The 19,130-nt window shown below is 42.8% G+C and overlaps 2 protein-coding genes across 2 annotated transcripts; both read right to left on the minus strand.

The window, feature by feature from the left end:
- Positions 1-237: 237 nt before the first annotated feature.
- LOC125911730 (cornifin-A) lies at positions 238-801 on the minus strand. The gene has a single exon (XM_049615815.1). It carries the CDS (start codon positions 799-801, stop codon positions 532-534), a length of 270 nt encoding a protein of 89 aa, XP_049471772.1. The 3' UTR covers positions 238-531.
- A 17,737-nt stretch (positions 802-18,538) lies between these two features.
- Positions 18,539-18,760, minus strand: SPRR4 (small proline rich protein 4). The gene has a single exon (XM_049615817.1). It carries the CDS (start codon positions 18,758-18,760, stop codon positions 18,539-18,541), a length of 222 nt encoding a protein of 73 aa, XP_049471774.1.
- Between the last annotated feature and the right edge of the window lie 370 nt (positions 18,761-19,130).

The raw sequence follows: 19,130 nt of genomic DNA on the forward strand, positions 1-19,130 counted from the left end.
TCACTCAGGTGCAGAAGAAGCCCTGCTCTAGGTAAAGGTGTCCAAAGTAACAGACTCTGGGTGGTCTTGACCCATTGCCAGCCCACGATCGACCTGACACACACACACACGTGCGCACACACACACACACACACACACACTCAGTGCCTGTGCCAGACCCTTTGCTGCTTTATGTTGAAAAAACAATTAAGAAAGTGGAGTCAGCAAATGACACCCACAGCCAACTGTGGAGTTAAAAGTGATTTAATGGGGGCAGGGCAGGAAAGATCCACTTGATCCCCCAAACCTCTCTTTAGATGAGCCCTGAGAAGTTAGAAAAGTAGCTCAGCCAGTGAGACTCTCAGCGTCATTTAGAGGCTCGGAGCCCTCCAGAGCAGTGTGAGGGAAATCTTTGTAGAGGGTGCAAAGAGGGAGGGTTATGACTCAGAGTGGCAGCATGCTAATTGTAAAGAAGGCATAGAAGCAGAATGTGAGAGGGGATTCAGCATCCGGTGGTCAGCTCCCCAAGGGCTTGCTTGGCTGTAGACCCCATTACTTCTGCTTGGTCTTCTGCTGAGCTGGTGCTGGGGTGACTGTTGAGGGACATGGCTCAGGAACCTTGGGGTGGCAGGATTCTGGTGCTTTGGGATGGCAAGGCTCTGGAGCCTTGGGGTGGCAGGGCTCTGGAGCTTTGGGGTGGCATGGCTCATTGGTTTTGGGGACACATGATTCCTGGGGTGGTGGCTGGCAGGGCTGTTTCACCTGCTGCTGCTGAGGCTGAGGGGGAGGGGTGCAAGGCTGCTTCTGCTGATGAGCACTCATGCTTCACAGGAGGCTGACCCTACAGACAGAACAGACAGGTCAGATTATTTAAACAGGGATTAACTAGGTTAGAAACCATGTTCAATGTCAAATAGGTTTCTTTTCAGTCTCCTTTAAATCAAACAGACTTCATTTCCCCTGGCTGTCTCCCTGAACACTTGAAAGTAAAGTATGCTTTGATAATTTCTGGGCCATTTCAAGAGAAGGAGCTAAAAGACAATTTGTTCTGCTCCATTTCAGTGGGTTCATTCCCCAGCAACATTTCTTCCCCAGACATGTCGAATCCCTCATTGACAAGTACCACACTGAAGTCTTTTTGAAAGTGACATTGTAGAAACAACTGCAGTCTACCCACCCCTACAAACATGTAGCACACCTGTGACTTACAGAATGCCTCTGTGGGTCTTAGCTCCTGTGACCTCGCTTTGCCTTTGCTTATATAGTCTGCTCTGAAATGTTCTTCCCATCTCTGTTCGTCCAAATCACCTCCATTGTAGCCCTCATGTGCCATCACCAGGAGATCTTGAATAGGCTCTCCCAAACTGCCAAAGCCCTTCCCTGTCCCTCTGTTCCCCTACCAATCACTATCTGCTTTGCATTTCATCTTTGTACATGCATGCACTATCTTCCTTGCTAGGCTGCGAGCTTGCTGAGTAAGTTGCATAACAGTCTGATTTACACAAAGTGTAACAGGCATGGTGCCTGAAATATAGCAAACACACAGTAGAGGTCCATCTCATGAATTAACATTTTTATGAGTCATAAACAGAGAAAATAGTGGTGTTGCTGAGAGTACCTGGGTCTGAGTCCTAGTCACATCCTTGTGTTAACTTACTACGGGTACTTACACAGACCTGTCCCTTCCCTGGCCCCCAGTCCCATAGTTATCCATTGAAGTAGCAGACTTACCTGCCCCTAAATTCCCTTCACACCCAAACGATGCCTTACTCTAAAATACAGATACCCCAGTACTCTCTCTAATTAATACCCCCATCAGCTCTCTTAAACATATTTGCCTTTGTCCAATTTCCAATAATAAAAAAATAAACATGAATTTCAAATTGGTCCCAAACAGAGACTCACCTGGTACGCAGCGAACAGGTTGTCTGGTTGCTCTAGTCTGATGTGAAGTCATCGGCCAGCCGGCCTTTTATAGGATAATGTGCCCTGCCTCAAGGAAACAGAATCACCCCAGGCCCCCTGTGTTTTCATTCCTTACCTGTCAAACATGATTCACCCTACTCCCCTCAATTACCAATTGGCTCAGCTTTTGTGATGAAAACCACCCACTTGATATTTTTTTGGCACTGGCTATGTGACAATGATGTCACTGGTGCCTGATTCCCAGTGCCACCCTCTCCCTTAGACCCAGGCATAGGGTTTGTGTGGGGGGAGGGGGGAGCCACAGACTTCCTAGAGGGTTTCATGAGTTAACCCTGGAGGAAGATCTGAGTCCTTTTTGTGGCCTTGCTACCTTCTTGTTCTCTCTTCTATTCTGTGGGACAGAATACATTTGGGCACATGAAAAAGTGGGAGAGGGGTGCGGAGGAGCTGAGGTGGGCACCAATTGTCTTGTAAAGGTAGATGCTAGAGGTCATCGACTGACTTAGGACAGACTTCTTGTCTGGGGTCCAGGACGTTTTCCCATCTTTCCCCTAACCCCATTGAATCACCCACATTCAGATTACTTAATTATTACCCCCAACCCCACCCCTTCCTGACTGGTTGCTAATCTGGGTGAACCTGCTTTGCCTTCACCAACCACACCTTCACCCCTCTCCTACTTCAGAGATTTTCAAGGGCTAATTCCTCTTCTGGGATAACCTTTTCCCTCCACTCCACCCAGCCTTCTGGCCCTGGCCCTTCCTTTCTAACCCAGCTGCAAACCACCCACCACCCACCAAAAACCTGGAAGCCTCTTCTAACTACCTTAGCTCCTAAGAGCCCATTCCCACTCCTTCTTTGCCACTCTCAGTCCCAGCCCTGACACCTGGAGGTCTTGCTGGCTGCAATGCTTTCCTTCTCGTGGCTCTGTATCACCTGGGGGCTCTCCCAGCATCAAAGCTGTGCCTGCTTCAAACAACAGCTCTCCCATGGTGATATTTGTTTCCACATTTAACCAATATTAATGGAGATGCTAGTATATGCCAAGCATGTCTCATTCTGGGAACTACCCAAGTGTGAAGGCCACTTCCCCTCAACAGACTGGGAAATTCTTAGCACCAGAAACACATCCTACTTCAGAGCCACTAATTTAATGGATCTCAGAGAGCTTCAGTCTATACTCTTTAAGTGATGTTTGGGGGATTTGAGGTTACAAGAGGTTAAATAACTCTCCCAAAGTCAAATAACAAGCCCCATGAGAAAATTAATTCTACATTGAAATCCTATGTTCTTCTTTGTTTGAGCCCCTCCCTACTCCTAATGCCTATACAGGAAATTAAACCCAAGCAGGAAAATGAGTACAGGTGGGAAGGAGAACTCAGATTTCCTGGCTTGCAGCTGGATCCACTCAGTCCTGGGAGAGCTTTATGTGACAGGCAACGTAATAAGAAAAAAGAGCCTTGCCTTTTGGGGTAAATCTTTAATCTTTGCTAAGATGAATACTCTTAGGTAGAAATAAGGCTGCTTAATGTTTGAAGTGCCCCTGGGATTAACAGTAGTATTTCTAGCTCTGCTGAAAATAGAAGGGGTATGAATTAGCATAGGTGGAAGTAAGGGACCCCTTCAACATATCACTCAGTGGACCAGGGTCTGAAAGAGGAAGGGAAAAGCTAAAATGCCTGTTTTGACCCAGAATTGCTTTCACTTTGGAGAAGACACCAGGAGGACATAGTGACAGAATCCAAGTACCCTAACTAGTAATGAGACTGAGGTTGGCAGTACGTGAGTAGCTTCTGAGCTCCTGAGGAAGGTATGCCTTCCCTCCATGATAGATCCTCGAGTCTCCTTGCCACAGGGCTTCTCTTTTCTGGGAACATAAGAACAGGGATCCCCAAGATCTCTACACCAGCAACTTCCTGTGATCAACATAACATGAAACTGAAGTCACTGGTTCAGCTCTGTCCTCAAAACACATCTGTTACTAGGCGTGGCCTTTGGAAAATCCAAATCACCCTTAGAACCCAGGTGTGTGGACAGCTCCTCTTCCTCATTCCCCTTCCCTGCCCCCAGACACCTAAATGTTTGTGGAGCATCTGCTGGTTCCAGCTGGGTGAACTTGAGTCCTGGGTCAGCCTCTCACTGTCTTCATGGCCATTAGTGCACCTCCCTCCTCACAAGGTGCCTGTTATGTAGTAGCTGCTCAGCAAGCTGACGATTATAGAAAGACTGACTGACTGATGAATAGCATTATTTATGAAGAAAGGCCCAGAGACTACTGGGAAGTTCCTTGTCTTTGGGGGGTGAGCTGGGAGGAGGAAGGGCTCAGCAAAGGACAGACAGCACTGCCACTGCCTTCCTCAGGCAGCTGCTCATTGTCAGTCATTCTAGTGATCACCTCCCTCTGAGCTGGTGCTGGCACCATGACCACAGCTGAGCTCCAAGCCTCTCATCTGACTCTCGCTCTCTTCCAGGCTTGGACTAGGTCCCTCCCTTCACCCAAACCCGTTGTAGGGAGCCCCTAACAGGAGGAGCTCCAGGCAGAACCTGCTGCTCTACCTGGTAGTATCCTTAGCCAGAGGGTTCTGTTTCCTACTCCTCAGTCCTGTAGTGTCACCCAGCTTGTCCCAGGCTCTGGAGGATCTGAATCGAGCTCTGCAGCTGGAATACCATGTACCCTCCCTGGGCCTTAGCCCTGGATGCCACGGAATTTTGCTGTCACCCAATACCCTGCCCTGGCTGGACTCTCCTACCTACCTTGGCTTGTGTTCCCTTCACTCCACCCAACACTGCTCTGGCTCTGGCCTCTGGAACTTCCTGTGACCCCCAACAGTATTCTTCCTGTTTGCCTATCTGAGGCTCACTCAGCGGTTGGTGTTGAGTCTGTTCTCCCCTTCAGAGAAGCTCCGTTTCACTACCAGTGTGGGGTTAGCGGGTGAATCTGGCCCCACAAATGTCCCAAATAATTAAAGGGGGATAACAGTGGCTTCCAATGAGAAGTACATCTCCCATTATTTCACAGGACACCATTCTGAGGACACCGAAGGCTGCTGCTGTTCACACATCAAAACCTGGCTCCCATCTGGACCAGCTGCCAGAAGGTCCTTTAGTTCTGAGTATGCCTCAGTCTCATCATGCATTTGCAGAGCAGGGAAGGTGGTAGTGCTGAGCCTTGTCAGTGATCAGGCCTTTTTCTGCTTATGTCACTCCCTTCTCCTGTGCTTCCCCAAGACCCAGAGCATGCAGAGAATGTCATGCAGAATTCCAATTCTAGTCATTTTACCATGGGTGCCATATTTAAGACACGCTAACATCTGGAAAAAAGAGGTAGTAAGAAACCTTCCCCTGTCACCTTGAAGAGCTAGGGACACCATTTCAGGCCATGATGGTTTTAAAGAAGTCTCCATAGCCTACGGAGTCCTCCATTTGTAAAAAAAGAAGGAAACAGAGGAAGAGACACCATGTCCCAGGCACTTAGAAACCTCTTAAACACCTTGGTCCAGCAGGTAGAAGACATGAAGTTTGCAGGGATGATGCCAAGTAGAGAGGGACAGGAGTCCTAGCCCTGGAGAGCCTCCACCCTGCTCCTAGTCCTGGTCCAGGAGAGGGGAAAAGACAAATGGGGAGGGAGGGGACCCATTCCAGGCCTCGCAGCTGGTTTAGTAGAAGAATCAGACCAGAACCTGGGATGTCTGATTGTCTCTCTACCTCACTGTTGCTCTGAAAACAGAGCACAACCCCCTCTCCCAGCCTCCCTCTCTTCAACTCTCAATCCCTCAAGGGAGGGATAAAAAAGTTAATTCTGGATTCTCTTCCTTGAGGCAGATAGAAAAGTAAGGATCCAGGCTTAGTACTGGCCCAGATGTTCCAAAGCCTTGTTACCCCTTCATAGCAGTTATGACCTTAAGCATGTTACCTAAACTTTCTGCCCTTTGATGTTGCCATCTTTAAAATGGGGACATTAAGGTGTATTTCACAAGAGTGTTGTAAAGATTAAATTAAATGATGCTTCAAACATTCTTAGGATGAATGAACTAAAAATGTGCATACTAATTCCTGCTAATTCCTCTTCTTCCACTAGAAATCAGATGAAACTTCCTCCTGTGGAGTGTTTCCTTTTTCTGCTCTGTGCGTGCATGTGCGTGTGCATGTGTGTCTCTATGTGTGTGAGGACCCAGGCTCCAGGCACCTCTTACCCATGGAGCACAATGCTTGGGCTTTCCAGTTGCTTTATCTCTGCTGTTTTTTTCCACTAAACTTTTAGGTAGACATTTTGTCAGATTGCCCAATTCAGACATTATATGAGCTGGAGTGCAGGGGGTGGATAAAAGGGTTGGAGATCTTGCAATGACCTAGGCATGCCCTAGGTAAGGAAAGTTGGCAGAAAAACATTAAGGAACACTCCCAGAAGTCAAAAGGTAGGAGGTTCCAGGATACAGTCCCTTAACAACTCTGCCATATTGTTTCTCAACACTAGCTGGAGGGCTATGCTCGGGACAAACACTGGCTGGGTCCTGATATTCTCCCACAGCTAAACTGATCAATTCCTCTCTATTGTCTAAGATAGAGTTTCTCTGGGTATGGATGATCAAAGACAGATATTTTCTTGTTGAGGGTATCGAGTTTTAAAATGAAATCTCAGGTGGTTCAGACGAATGTCTTAGGTGTGCTGCCCACACACCACTCATTGCCCCTTGGGTTGTCAAAGGGCAGAGTGACAGCATTCATGGCTAAACATTTTCCACACACAGTCCAAAACCCCATTGGAAGTGACCACTGTTTGTAGTTGCCTGTCCCTTCTTTTGTTTCTTCAGCTGTGTCTGCATTGTCCCCTATCCACTTGTGAAAGCAGGTACCCTCAGTGTGCAAAGTATACATAAAAAAAAATTATACCTACAGATTACAAGTTTGGAAACATAAAGTTCTAGGTTCAAATTCCTACCCTGCTCCTTACTAGTTGTGCGTGGATGATATTCAGAAGATTTCTTAATAATAATATCTACCATTTGATTGGCACCTACAAAATTCTGTTTTTGGCACTTGACACTAATCCTCACGACAGCATTGCTCCAAACAGGTCATTTAACCCATTCTATAGATATAGAAGCCAAAGCACAAAGAATAGTTACCTGCACAAGTTTAATATTTTTTTTTTTACCATTTATTCATTTTTTGATAGAGACTGAGAGTGAGCGGGGGAGGGGCAGAAAGAGAGGGAGATGGAATCTGAAACAAGCTCCAGGCTCTGAACTGAGAGCACAGAGCCTGATGCAGGGCTCGAACTCAGACCATGAGATCATGACCTGAGCTGAAGTCAGACGCTTAACCGACCCACACAGGAGCCCCTCACCTGCACAAGTTTACATGGCGAATAAGTGGCAGGGACAAGATACAAATCCAGCACTGAGGCGTAGGAATCTCAGTTGATCTTATCTATAAGTTAGGAATGATAATATTTGCTTCCAGGGCTATTATTAAATGAGATTACATACGCAAAGCAACTACTATAGTGACTAGAGCATAGTAGATGGATACTGGATATCACATAACTTTCTTCTCCTTAGGGTTATTGGGGTTATTGGAAACTCATCTTCAGTGACTCAGAACATTGTATAATGTTCTTGATTTGTGAAATAGTCAATTAATCATTTATTTAACACATATTTGCTGAATAACAACCAAATGTCAAGCATGAAGTTCCAGCCTTAAAGAAGTCTGGTGGAAGAATAGGCAGCCTTCTGTGAGCTTCTGGGACCCAATACCCACTGGTGAAGGGTGTTTCCCCAACTGTCCTAAGCGTAAGAATCACTTGGGATGCTTGTTAAAATAAAAGTACAGCTTTTAAAGTAACTTCTTTATCCTAATGACATAGAAATAGCTAGGGGAGGCCTGGGAGTCTGTATTTCTAAAGTGTTTATCAGGTGGTTCTTATGATAAAATAAGTAAACATTAGGTTCTAAACCCAATGGCTTTTCTTTCTTGATTGCAATGGACATCATCTGCTATCTTTTAAAAAATATCCCTATCTGGGTTATACTTTTTTTTTAAAATTTTTTAAATCTTTATTTATTTTTGAGAGAGACAGAGTGTGAGCAGGGGAGAACTGAGGGGAGGGAGACACAGAATCAGAAGCAGGCTCCAGGCCCCGAGCTGTCAGCACAGAGTCCGATGCAGGCCTGAACTCACAAACCATGAGATCATGACCTGAGCTAAAGTTGGACGCTTAACTGACTGAGCCACCCAGGCACCCCTGGGTTACACTTTAGTTCTAACCAGTTAATTTTTAACAAGTCCTCAGCTACCATCATGGTTGAAAATCACTGCTCTAACAGAATGGCTAAACTCCTATTCCCTGAACTCAGACAGCCCCAGTGCCCTGAACTCCTCCCTGTGGAAAGGAGGTGAGGTGGGTGCTGGACACATATTGATGTTGATGAAACTAGATGCTGGTGGATGTGAGTATTTAACCTGAGGACATTGGGAGCCTTGGGAAGCAATGAAGTCTCCTCCAAGGAAGGCTAAATACTTCCACACACCCTTCAATCCAACCCTCCCTGCAAAGAATCATCAAAAGACAGGCTCTGGTTGTCTTGGCCAGGCATGTCCTGGAGCCAATGGCTTGGAGCCAGTAGATTGTCCTGTGTCACCTGCCTGGACAACATCATGCACATGGTATGGAGATGTTTTGCTGGTGTAGGCAGGTGGAGAAGGGGAGGCAAAACTTTACAGGTATCCCCCATTTTTGAAAAGTTCACATTATACCTTATTTTTTTAAATACTTACATTAGTCTCCATTTTTTGCTAACCGAAAGAGTATTGTCATACTCTTGTGGAAATAGTGCTAAGCTGTTTTGCAGCAAGCCCTTATAGAGGCAGCATACACTCTTAGCAGTAAGAGCGGCCCCACCAAGCTCATTCCCTGGGAACAGCACTTAGCATCGAAGGAGCCAGCAGCCAGGGTCAGAAGTACATCGATTATTGGAAACTCATCTTCAGTGACTCAGAACATTCCATAATTTTCTTGAGGAAAATTCTTGTAGGAAATTAAAGTTCTTTCACAACTGTGTCTGAACATCTGTGTTTTGTCTCCACTTAGCTTGTGCATCCTTTATCAGGATGTGTCCTCAGGTATCAGAAAAGCCTAAGATGAAATGAAATGATGCCTCAAACATTCTTAGGATGTATGGACTAAAAATGTGCATACTAATTCCTGCTAATTCCTCTTCTTTCACCAGAAATCAGATGAAACTTCCTCCTGTGGAGTGTGTGTTTCCTTTTTTCTGCTCTGTGCATGCATGTCTGTACGCATGTGTGTCCACATAAACGGGGTCATTCAATATGTTTTCATACTATCTGCTTCCTTTCCCTCAGGGATGTATTTATAAAGTTTATCCATGTTCTGTAGTGTAGTGTGTCCAATTTCATTGCTATGTAGTGTCTCATTGTATGAACATACCATGGTTAACTTATCCATACTTATGTTAATGAATATTTAGGATAGTTTCAGCTTGAGGTTATCATAAGTCCTGCTATAATGAACATCTTCATCTATGTGTTTTACAATCATATGTATATATTTGTTTTGTATATACATTAAAGAGTGAACTTTCTGGGATAGAGGTGCAACTCTGATGCAAATACTGTCTGATAGTTTTCCAGAGTGGCTGTCCAACTTCTTCCCTCATCAGCAGTGCAGGAGAGATCCTATTTATCTGCCCCCTCTTCTACACCTGGAATTTTCTGTGTCCTTAATTTTTGCCAGGATTTTGGCTTGCACAGTGGCATCACACTTTCATTCTAATCTGAATATCTCAGCAACTTTTTATGTTTATTGTTTATGTTGACATTCTCTTTCATGAAGCACCTGTGCAAATCTTTGCCCATTTTCCCAGTATGTTGTCTGTAGTTTTTATCAATTTTAGGAGTCCTTTATGTATTCTGAATAAAATACTTTATCTCTAGCATGTACATGTCACACATATGTATTTATATACATATTCACACACGCATATACATACATGTGTGTTTGTATAAAATTCTCCCAGCCTGTGTCTTTGTGTATTTTAATAGTATCTTTTGTTGAACAGAATTATTACTTTTATGTAGTCAAACGTATTAATTCTTTTTGTACATAGCACTTTTGTGCTATTTAGGAAATCTTTGCCTGCTCCAAGGTCAGTAAGACTTACTTTTGTGCTTTCTTCTAAAATTTTATGTTGTTTTACTTTTTAAATTCAGATCTATAATTTGTCAGGAATTATTTTTGTGGATGCCCAAGGTGAGAGTTAAGATGTATCTGTTTCTTATGAAAGTCCATTTGACTCATTGCCATTATTGAAAAAACTGTCTTTTTGCATTTGTTTGTAATGCCATTTGGGGGGGGGGATGGGGTAATGAGTCAGATAACTGTGTCTGTGTGACTGTATTAGAGTCTAACAGAATCTTTCAATACGTGAACATGACATACATCTTCATTTGTTAGCTCTTCTTTAGTTTCCATAATGTTTTATACTTTTAGTATAAAGGTTTCATATATTGTTCACTAAATTTAGTTAAGGTAATTGGTGCTATTCTTTTGATTTCTTTGTTCCCTAGTTTTATTGAGATACAATTGTCATATAACATTGTGTAAGTTTAAGGTGCACAATGTGGTGATTTAATACATGTACATATTGTGAAATGTTTGTCCCTGTTTTTATTGAGGTCGAGAAAAAGCAAAAATCTTAAGTACAGATCAGTGAATTTTTTATATACCTATGCACCCATGTAACTACTATGCATGGGACAGAACATTTCCAGAAATCCGGAAAGCTACATCATGTGCCCTCTGGTCAGTGTGTTCACCAAGGATAACCACTATTCTGACTTCTATAACATATTATACTTGCTCCTGGTCTTAACAGTTCTAAGTGCCAATATGGTATCTTCTCCAGGGCCTCTCTCCTCGGCAGTTTGTACAAATGCCAATCATTGTTTCATTGTTCCACTCTCCTTTTCAGACACTTTCTGCTTAGGATTTTAGTCCTAACCTGAACATTCCCAGAATTCGCTAAATTTTAAGAATGGAAAAGTCAGTCACTTGCTTGAAGCCCCAGAAAACATCCATTGGCTCTTTCAATTTCTCTGTCCCCCAGCAAGAGTCCACCACAGTGGAAAACCAAGGTTTTCATTCTTCTGCTCATACCCAGAATCCACAAATGATGCTAGGGTAAAAAAAATTTTTTTTGGCTCATCTCTGAAGTTCTCCTTCCTCTGGAGTCTTACCGTCCTCATCTGAGTTCAGATAGTTTATGCATGTATTCTAGATTTGCCCTAGATGACTGGTTTGCTATAAACTACCCCGCTCCACTCAGAAGCAGAAGTTCATTATGCATTTGGGGATGTAAGAACAGCAAGACCCTTGGGGCGCCTGTGTGGCTCAGTCGGTTAAGTGTCTGACTTCAGCTCAGGTCATGATCCCACAGTCCATGGGTTTGAGACCCGCATAGGGCTCTGTGCTGACAGCTCTGAGCCTGGAGCCTACTTCGGATTCTGTGTCTCCCTCTCTTTCTGCCCCTCCCCCACTCATGCTCTGTCTCTCTCACTGTCAAAAGTGAATAAATGTTTAAAAAAAGTAAAAAAGCCAATCGATGTAGAAAAGGCATTTGACAAAATTCAGCAACCTTTCTTAATAAAAACCCTCGAGAAAGTCGGGATAGAAGGAACATATTTAAAGATCATAAAAGCCATTTATGAAAAGCCGACAGCTAACATCATCCTCAATGGGGAAAAATAGAGCTTTTCCCTTAGATCAGTAACACGACAGGGATGTCCACTCTCACCGCTGTTGTTTAACATAGTGTTGAAAGTGCTAGCATCAGCAATCAGACAACAAAAGGAAATCAAAGGCATCAAAATTGGCAAAGATGAACTTAAGCTTTCACTTTTTGCAGATGACATATTATACATGGAAAATCCAATAGACTCCACCAAAAGTCTGCTAGAACTGATACATGAATTCAGGAAAGTCACAGGATACAAAATCAGTTGTATTTTTATACACTAATAATGAAGCAACAGGAAGATAAATAAAGAAACTGATCCCATTCACAATTGCACCAAGAAGTATAAAATACCTAGGACTAAATCTAACCAAAGATGTAAAAGATCTGTATGCTGAAAACTATAGAAAGCTTATGAAGGTAATTGAAGAAGATATAAAGAAATGGAAAAACATTCCATGCTCATGGATTGGAAGAATAAATATTGTCAAAATGTCACTACTACCCAAAGCCATCTACACATTCAATGCAGTCCCAATCAAAATTGCACCAGCATTCTTCTCGAAACTAGAACAAGCAATCCTAAAATTCATATGGAACCACAAAAGGCCCCGAATAGCCAAAGTAATTTTGAAGAAGACCAAAGCAGGAGGCATCACAATCCCAGACTTTAGCCTCTACTACAAAGCTGTCATCATCAAGACAGCATGGTATTGGCACAAAAACAGACACATAGACCAATGGAATAGAATAGAAACCCCAGAACGAGACCCACAAATGTATGGCCAACTAATCTTTGACAAAGCAGGAAAGAACATCCAATGGAAAAAAGGTCTCTTTAACAAAGGGTGCTGGGAGAACTTGACAACAACATGCAGAAGATTGAAACTAGACCACTTTCTCACACCATTCACAAAAATAAACTCAAAATGGATAAAGGACCTGAATGTGAGACAGGAAACCATCAAAACCCTAGAGGAGAAAGCAGGAAAAGACCTCTCTGACCTCAGCCGTAGCAATCTCTTACTCGACACATCCCCAAAGGCAAGGGAATTAAAAGCAAAAATGAACTACTGGGACCTTATGAAGATAAAAAGCTTCTGCACAGCAAAGGAAACAACCAACAAAACTAAAAGGCAACCAACAGAATGGGAAAAGATATTTGCAAATGACATATCGGACAAAGGGCTAGCATCCAAAATCTATAAAGAGCTCATCAAACTCCACACCTGAAAAACAAATAACCCAGTGAAGAAATGGGCAGAAAACATGAATAGACACTTGTCTAAAGAAGACATCTGGATGGCCAACAGGCACATGAAAAGATGCTCAACGTCGCTCCCCATCAGGGAAATACAAATCAAAACCACACTCAGATATCACCTCACGCCAGTCAGAGTGGCCAAAATGAACAAATCAGGAGACTATAGATGCTGGAGAGGATGTGGAGAAACGGGAACCCTCTTGCACTGTTGGTGGGAATGCAAGTTGGTGCAGCCACTCTGGAAAGCAGTGTGGAGGTTCCTCAGAAAATGAAAAATAAACCTACCCTATGACCCAGCAATAACACTGCTAGGAATTTACCCAAGGGATACAGGAGTACTGATGCATAGGGGCATGTGTACCCCAAAGTTTATAGCAGCACTCTCAACAGTAACCAAATTATGGAAAGAGCCTAAATGTCCATCAACTGATGAATGGATAAAGAAATTGTGGTTTATATACACAATGGAGTACTACAGGGCAATGAGAAAGAACGAAATATGGCCCTTTGTAGCAACGTGGATGGAACTGGAGAGTGTGATGCTAAGTGAAATAGGTCATACAGAGAAAGACAGATACCATATGTTTTCACTCTTATGTGGATCCTGAGAAACTTAACAGAAACTCATGGGGGAGGGGAAGGAAAAAAAAAGAGGTTAGAGTGGGAGAGAGCCAAAGCATAAGAGACTCTTAAAAACTGAGAAAAAACTAAGGGTTGATGGGGGGTGGGAGGGCGGGGAGGGTGCATGATGGGTATTGAGGAGGGCACCTTTTGGGATGAGCACTGGGTGTTGTGTGGAAACCAATTTGACAATAAACTTCATATATTGAAAAAAATAAAAATAAAAATAAAAAATAAAAAAAGAACAGCAAGACCCTTAGGCTTCAAGGGCTCATAATTCAATAAGAGAAATAAACACATACAGGTGAACTATAATGCAAAACCAATTATATGCATAATTCATAAAAGAATTTTAACAATTATATTACTAATAGAAATTTGTACAAAGTTGTCATAAGACCTTGTAAGATACCAGTTCTTTCTAAAATGTTAAGTGAGGTTCCATAGAAACCTATAGAAACCCATAGGAATATTTGAACTAGACCTTTAAAACTAAGAGTGTATCTTAGAGAATAGAGGGGAGAAATTCCTTCTATGCAGAAGGAATAGCATGAACCAAAAAACACAGGTGTCAAAACTGAATGTTGTTTTTGAGGAGAGTGAATTTTTTGGTGTTGCATAATTGTGGTGTGCTTTGGGTCTTGTAGGGGAATTTTGGAGTAATCCAGAAGTTTTTATACCTGATATAGGAATTATGGAACACTCTTAAGTTTTCTCTTTGGTCATGAAGAAGTTGAAGCAAATGTTGCATAATGTCCCTTTTGTTCTGACATTATATTACTTTATTTTATTTATTTAGTTTTTAGAGTTTATTTATTTTGAGAGAGACAGAGACAGAATGAGTGGGGGAGGGGCAGAGAGAGAGGGAAAGACAGAGAATCCCAAGCAGGCTCTGCACTATCAGCACAGAGCCTGATGTGGGGCTTGAACTCACAAACCATGAGATCATGACCTGAGGTGAAATCAAGAGTCGGATGCTTAAAGGACTGAATCACCAGGTGCCCCTGACATTATATTGCTTTAAATGAAGAGGAACCAGAGATAAACAAATCACCCTGCTTTTACCACATATATGAATGAAATTTTTATTTAAGATATTGTTACTTTTGTAAGTTTATGATGGATGAAGTTATATTTTAAAAAAATCTTAAAATCGTATGGAATCACAAAGACTCCCTCCCCCATAGCCAAAGCAATCCTAAGAAAGAAGAACAAGCTGGAGGCATCACACTTTCTGATTGAAAATTATATTACAAATCTATAGTAATCAAATAGTATGGTATTGGAATAAAAACAGACACAAAAATCAATGGAAAACAATAGGGAGCCCAGAAAAAAAGTCCGTGCATCTGTGGTCAATTAATTTACAACAAAGGAGACAAGAATATACAATGGAGGAAAGACAGTCTCTTTTGGGACTGGGAAAACTGGACAGCCACATGTAAAAGAATAAAGTTAAACCACTATACTACACCATACACAAAAACTAACTCAAAATAAATTAAAGATTTGAATGTAACACCTGAAACCATAAAACTCCTAGAAGAAAATATAGGCAGTAGGCTCCTTGACATCACTGTAGGCAATGATTGTTTAGGTCTGACACCAAAAGCAAAAGCAACAAAAGCAAAAACAAATGAGACTACATCAAACTGAAAAGTTTCTGCACAACAATGGAAGTCATCAACAAAATAAAAGAGCAACCTACTGAATGGAGGACAATATTTGTAAATTACGTATCTGATAAGGAGGTAATATCCAAAATATATAAAGAAGTCATACAACTTAATAGCAAAAACAGTTTGATTAAAAATGGGAAGATCAGAGGTGCCTGGGTGGCTCAGTCAGTTAGATATCCAACTCTTGATTTCAGCTCTGGTCATGATCTCATGGTCTTTTGAGTTCAAGTCCCACAGGGGCTCTGTGTTGACAGTATAGTGCCTGCTTGGGATTCTCCCTCTTTCTCTGCCACCCCTCTCCCCCTCGCACTCTCTCTGTCTCTCCCAAAATACATAAATTTTTAAAAATGGGAATATCAGAATAGACATTTTTCCAGTAAAGACATACAGATGGCCAATAGGTATGCAAAAAGATACTCAACATCCACTCACCACTAGGGAAATGCAAATCAAACCACAATGGGATATGACCTCACACCTGTTACAATGGCTATTATTGAAAAAGTAAGAAATACTGAGTGTTGGCACGTATGCAGAGAAAAGGGAATATCTTTGCCCTGTTGGCAGGAATGTAAATTGGTACAGCCAGTATGAAGAACAGTATGGAGATTTCCCAAAAAATTAAAAATAGAGCTGCTATATATCTAGCATTCTACTTCTGGACATTTATCAAAAGGAAATTAAAACATAACTTGAAAACATATATGCACCCCAATGTTCACTGCAGCATTATTTACAATTAACTTACATCATTTATAACTTGCAAGATATGGAAATAACCTAAGTGTCCATTAACAGATGAATAGGTAAAGAACTTGTGGTATATATATATATATATATATATATATATATATACACACACACACACACACACACACAGTAGAATACTATTCAGCTATGAAAAAAAAATAAAATTCTGCCATTTACAACAACATGGTTGGACCTTGAGTACATTATGCTAAGTGAAATAAGTCAGACAGAGGAAGACAAATATTATATGATTTTTTTGTCTACATATGATCTCTCTCTCTCTCTCTCTCACACACACACACACACACACACACACACACACATATGAAGGTGGAGTGGGGGGGATTAGTGAAGGGGGTCAAAAGGTAAAAAGAAGATGGTAAAGCATTCCTTGTGAAGGGAATGGATTCTCACATAGTCACAGAGAAGTGGGACCTTGTCCTTGGCCACTGGTGTGATTGGTGTGGAAGGCATGGATGTGAGCTGATAGCCTCAGGCTCACACTGCAGCAGAAGCACACCTTGTTTCCATTGTTTTCATCTTGCTGACTAGCTGCTCTATGAAGATCTACTAGCCCTGGATCCCAAGTGTCTGTGGGAGGACTCACCAAAGCCTTCAGGAAGACATGGGAATGGCATTCAAAACCCATGCCACTGAGAATCTGGCTGGTGCTTAGAAAAAAGGATCCAGACAAGGGGTTTGCCAAGATGCACCAGCATTTTCTGCCCTACAGAGGAGTTCATTCAGGATGTAAGGACTGGGGCCCAGAGGGCTGGCAGAGAACTCTATGGGTTAGAAACATACACTTCTCCATCTTAACTCTTTTTACTGCCCTTTGACTTTCCTGGTTAATGTCTGCACCACTACGTGTTAAGAAATTACTACTTGGAAATATTAGCCACAGATGGCAACTTAAAAAAAAAAGTTAAAGAGGGAGGGAGCCAAACCATAAGAGACTCTTAAAAACTGAGAATAAACTGAGGGTTGATGGGGGGGGGGGTGGGAGGGAGGGGAAAGTGGGTGATGGGCATTGAGGAGGGCACCTGTTGGGATGAGCACTGGGTGTTGTATGGAAACCAATTTGACAATAAATTTCATATTTTAAAAAAGGTAAAAAATGAAAGAAAAGGAATAGCTTTCATGATATAAAGCTTGGCTTTGGCCAAACATAAAAAAAAATAAAGCAAAATGAAGAAGGTGGTTAATTAATTTCTTTTCATTCTAGTGTTAAATGAAGAAGCAATTTATTATTGCAGTTGCCCATGGTGGCATCTACAATTCAGTGAGCAAATCCCAAGGGAAGAAAGAATAAAGTTCAATGGAGAAATTCTGGCTGTATATTTGGCTGCTCACCAAGGGCCTCGCCTTCAAACTCAGCTCTTTATATCTGGAAGTTTGCTGCTTCTTTTCAATACAGGCAGCTGGTCTTGTACCAGGGTGAGGAAGCCAGCTGGAGAAATAAGACTTCTTTCATAAGCCACATAAAGTTGTACTGACTGACAAGGCAAATTGTAAAATTGCACACACTGTGTACACTCACACCCGTATCCCTAGAACAAGTTTTCCATGGGTAACAAAATGACCATGACATCCAGACTGAGACTCAGGCTAGACTGTCTTGGGAGAGCTCTGGAAAACCAGCATGGCAGAGTGGGAAACCAAACTCATAGCAGAACTTGCTAAATATTAGATGGGTGAGTGATGGAGTTTGCATTAATGAACAGATGAATAGAAAACACATAAACAAATATATGAAAAATTCATTTGCACATGTCCGTAGATGTGCTTTGGGGTACTCTTATATCTTATAGTATGTTTTTTCTGCTTTTTTTCAGAACAGCAACTTCCAAAACACAAAAGCCACAATTGTTAAGTAGGCTGGGGGCTTCTAATGGTAGGAGCTAAACTGTTCCTCCCTTTGTCTTTCCCTAGATACAACTACTTAGCAAGGTCCTCCCAGACTCTGGCCAAATAGACCCTGGGCTTTCTTTCTTTCAGGATCTGACCTTCCCCATCTTTGGTTACCAGAACCACAATACCCATGAGGATGCACTCCCAGCATGTGTATGCTTGCACACTCACTTCCCTAAAATGTTCCCTCTGAACCAGTGAATGGGTCGCAGACTGGGGCAGGACGCAAGGATGTAAAGCATGGAATTATTAGGGGAGGCAATAGAAGAAAAGTTCATGGAAGGAGGGTTGGAAGAAAGAAAAGGCAGAAGCTATGCCTCATTACTCAGGGTGGAACCCCAGAAGAAACCCAGATGCATCTGTTGCTTTGGGACATGGATGGGGCCCTAAGTGTGGCCAAACTAGAAGCTGGAGAGGATAAGGGCTCCTCATATCCACATGGAAGAGTGTCAGGGCAGGATACAGAGGAAGACTTGACCAATGCTGAGTGGGAGAAAATCCTGACAATGCTTCATTTGACCCTGGGCAGAAAGGGGTGGGAGAGGAGGGCAACTCTTGGGGCTGGAGGAAGAGGAGCAGGAGGAAGAGAGGGCTCCTTCTGCTAGCGTGGATGTGGGGCAGGCAGTACCCCAGTTCATCCTCACTTCTGTTTACTCTTGGGGCTTGTTGGGCCGAGGAGCACTTGGTGGTTGGGTGGGCATGGCTGTGCCCTTGGGTGGGTATTGCTTCTTGGGCTGGGGAGCACATGGATCTTTGATTTGGGGTGCACACATCTCCTGACACCTGACAGAGGGTGGCTGACAGGGCTGCTTCACCTGCTGCTGGGCCTTCTGAGGCAGGTGCTGGATCGTCTGCTGCTGCCAAGAAGACATTGCTACAGGGACAGGGCAGCCTGAAAGAAACCCGACAGCGAACATGAGAAGGGCTCCCTCCACCACCTTCCCTCTGACTCCTAGAGCAGTGTTTTCTTACAATAGCCAAGGACATGGTAAGTGATTAATAACCTCAAATTGGTCAATGGATTGACTCACACACACCCATGGTGATCTTCCTCTCCCTTTCTTCCTTTTGCTGTGCTGTTCTGATTTCCTATTTTCTTTCATTCTCCCATGGACTCCTGACTTAACTGAATACATATTTGATTTCTCAGTCTTCCCAGGAAACAAGGTCAGGTGCTGAGTTGAGGATTAAAAACTAGCGTAAACATTGGTAAGATCCAAGCGTGAGGCTGCCATGGGTAGT

This window comes from Panthera uncia (assembly GCF_023721935.1).
Source record: "Panthera uncia isolate 11264 chromosome C1 unlocalized genomic scaffold, Puncia_PCG_1.0 HiC_scaffold_3, whole genome shotgun sequence".
Lineage (NCBI taxonomy): Eukaryota > Metazoa > Chordata > Mammalia > Carnivora > Felidae > Panthera > Panthera uncia.

What these genes read in the sequence shown, in the direction of transcription:
- LOC125911730 (XM_049615815.1), bottom strand. Translation starts at nt 801, where the DNA reads ATGAGTGCTCATCAGCAGAAGCAGCCTTGCACCCCTCCCCCTCAGCCT.
- SPRR4 (XM_049615817.1), bottom strand. Translation starts at nt 18,760, where the DNA reads ATGTCTTCTTGGCAGCAGCAGACGATCCAGCACCTGCCTCAGAAGGCC.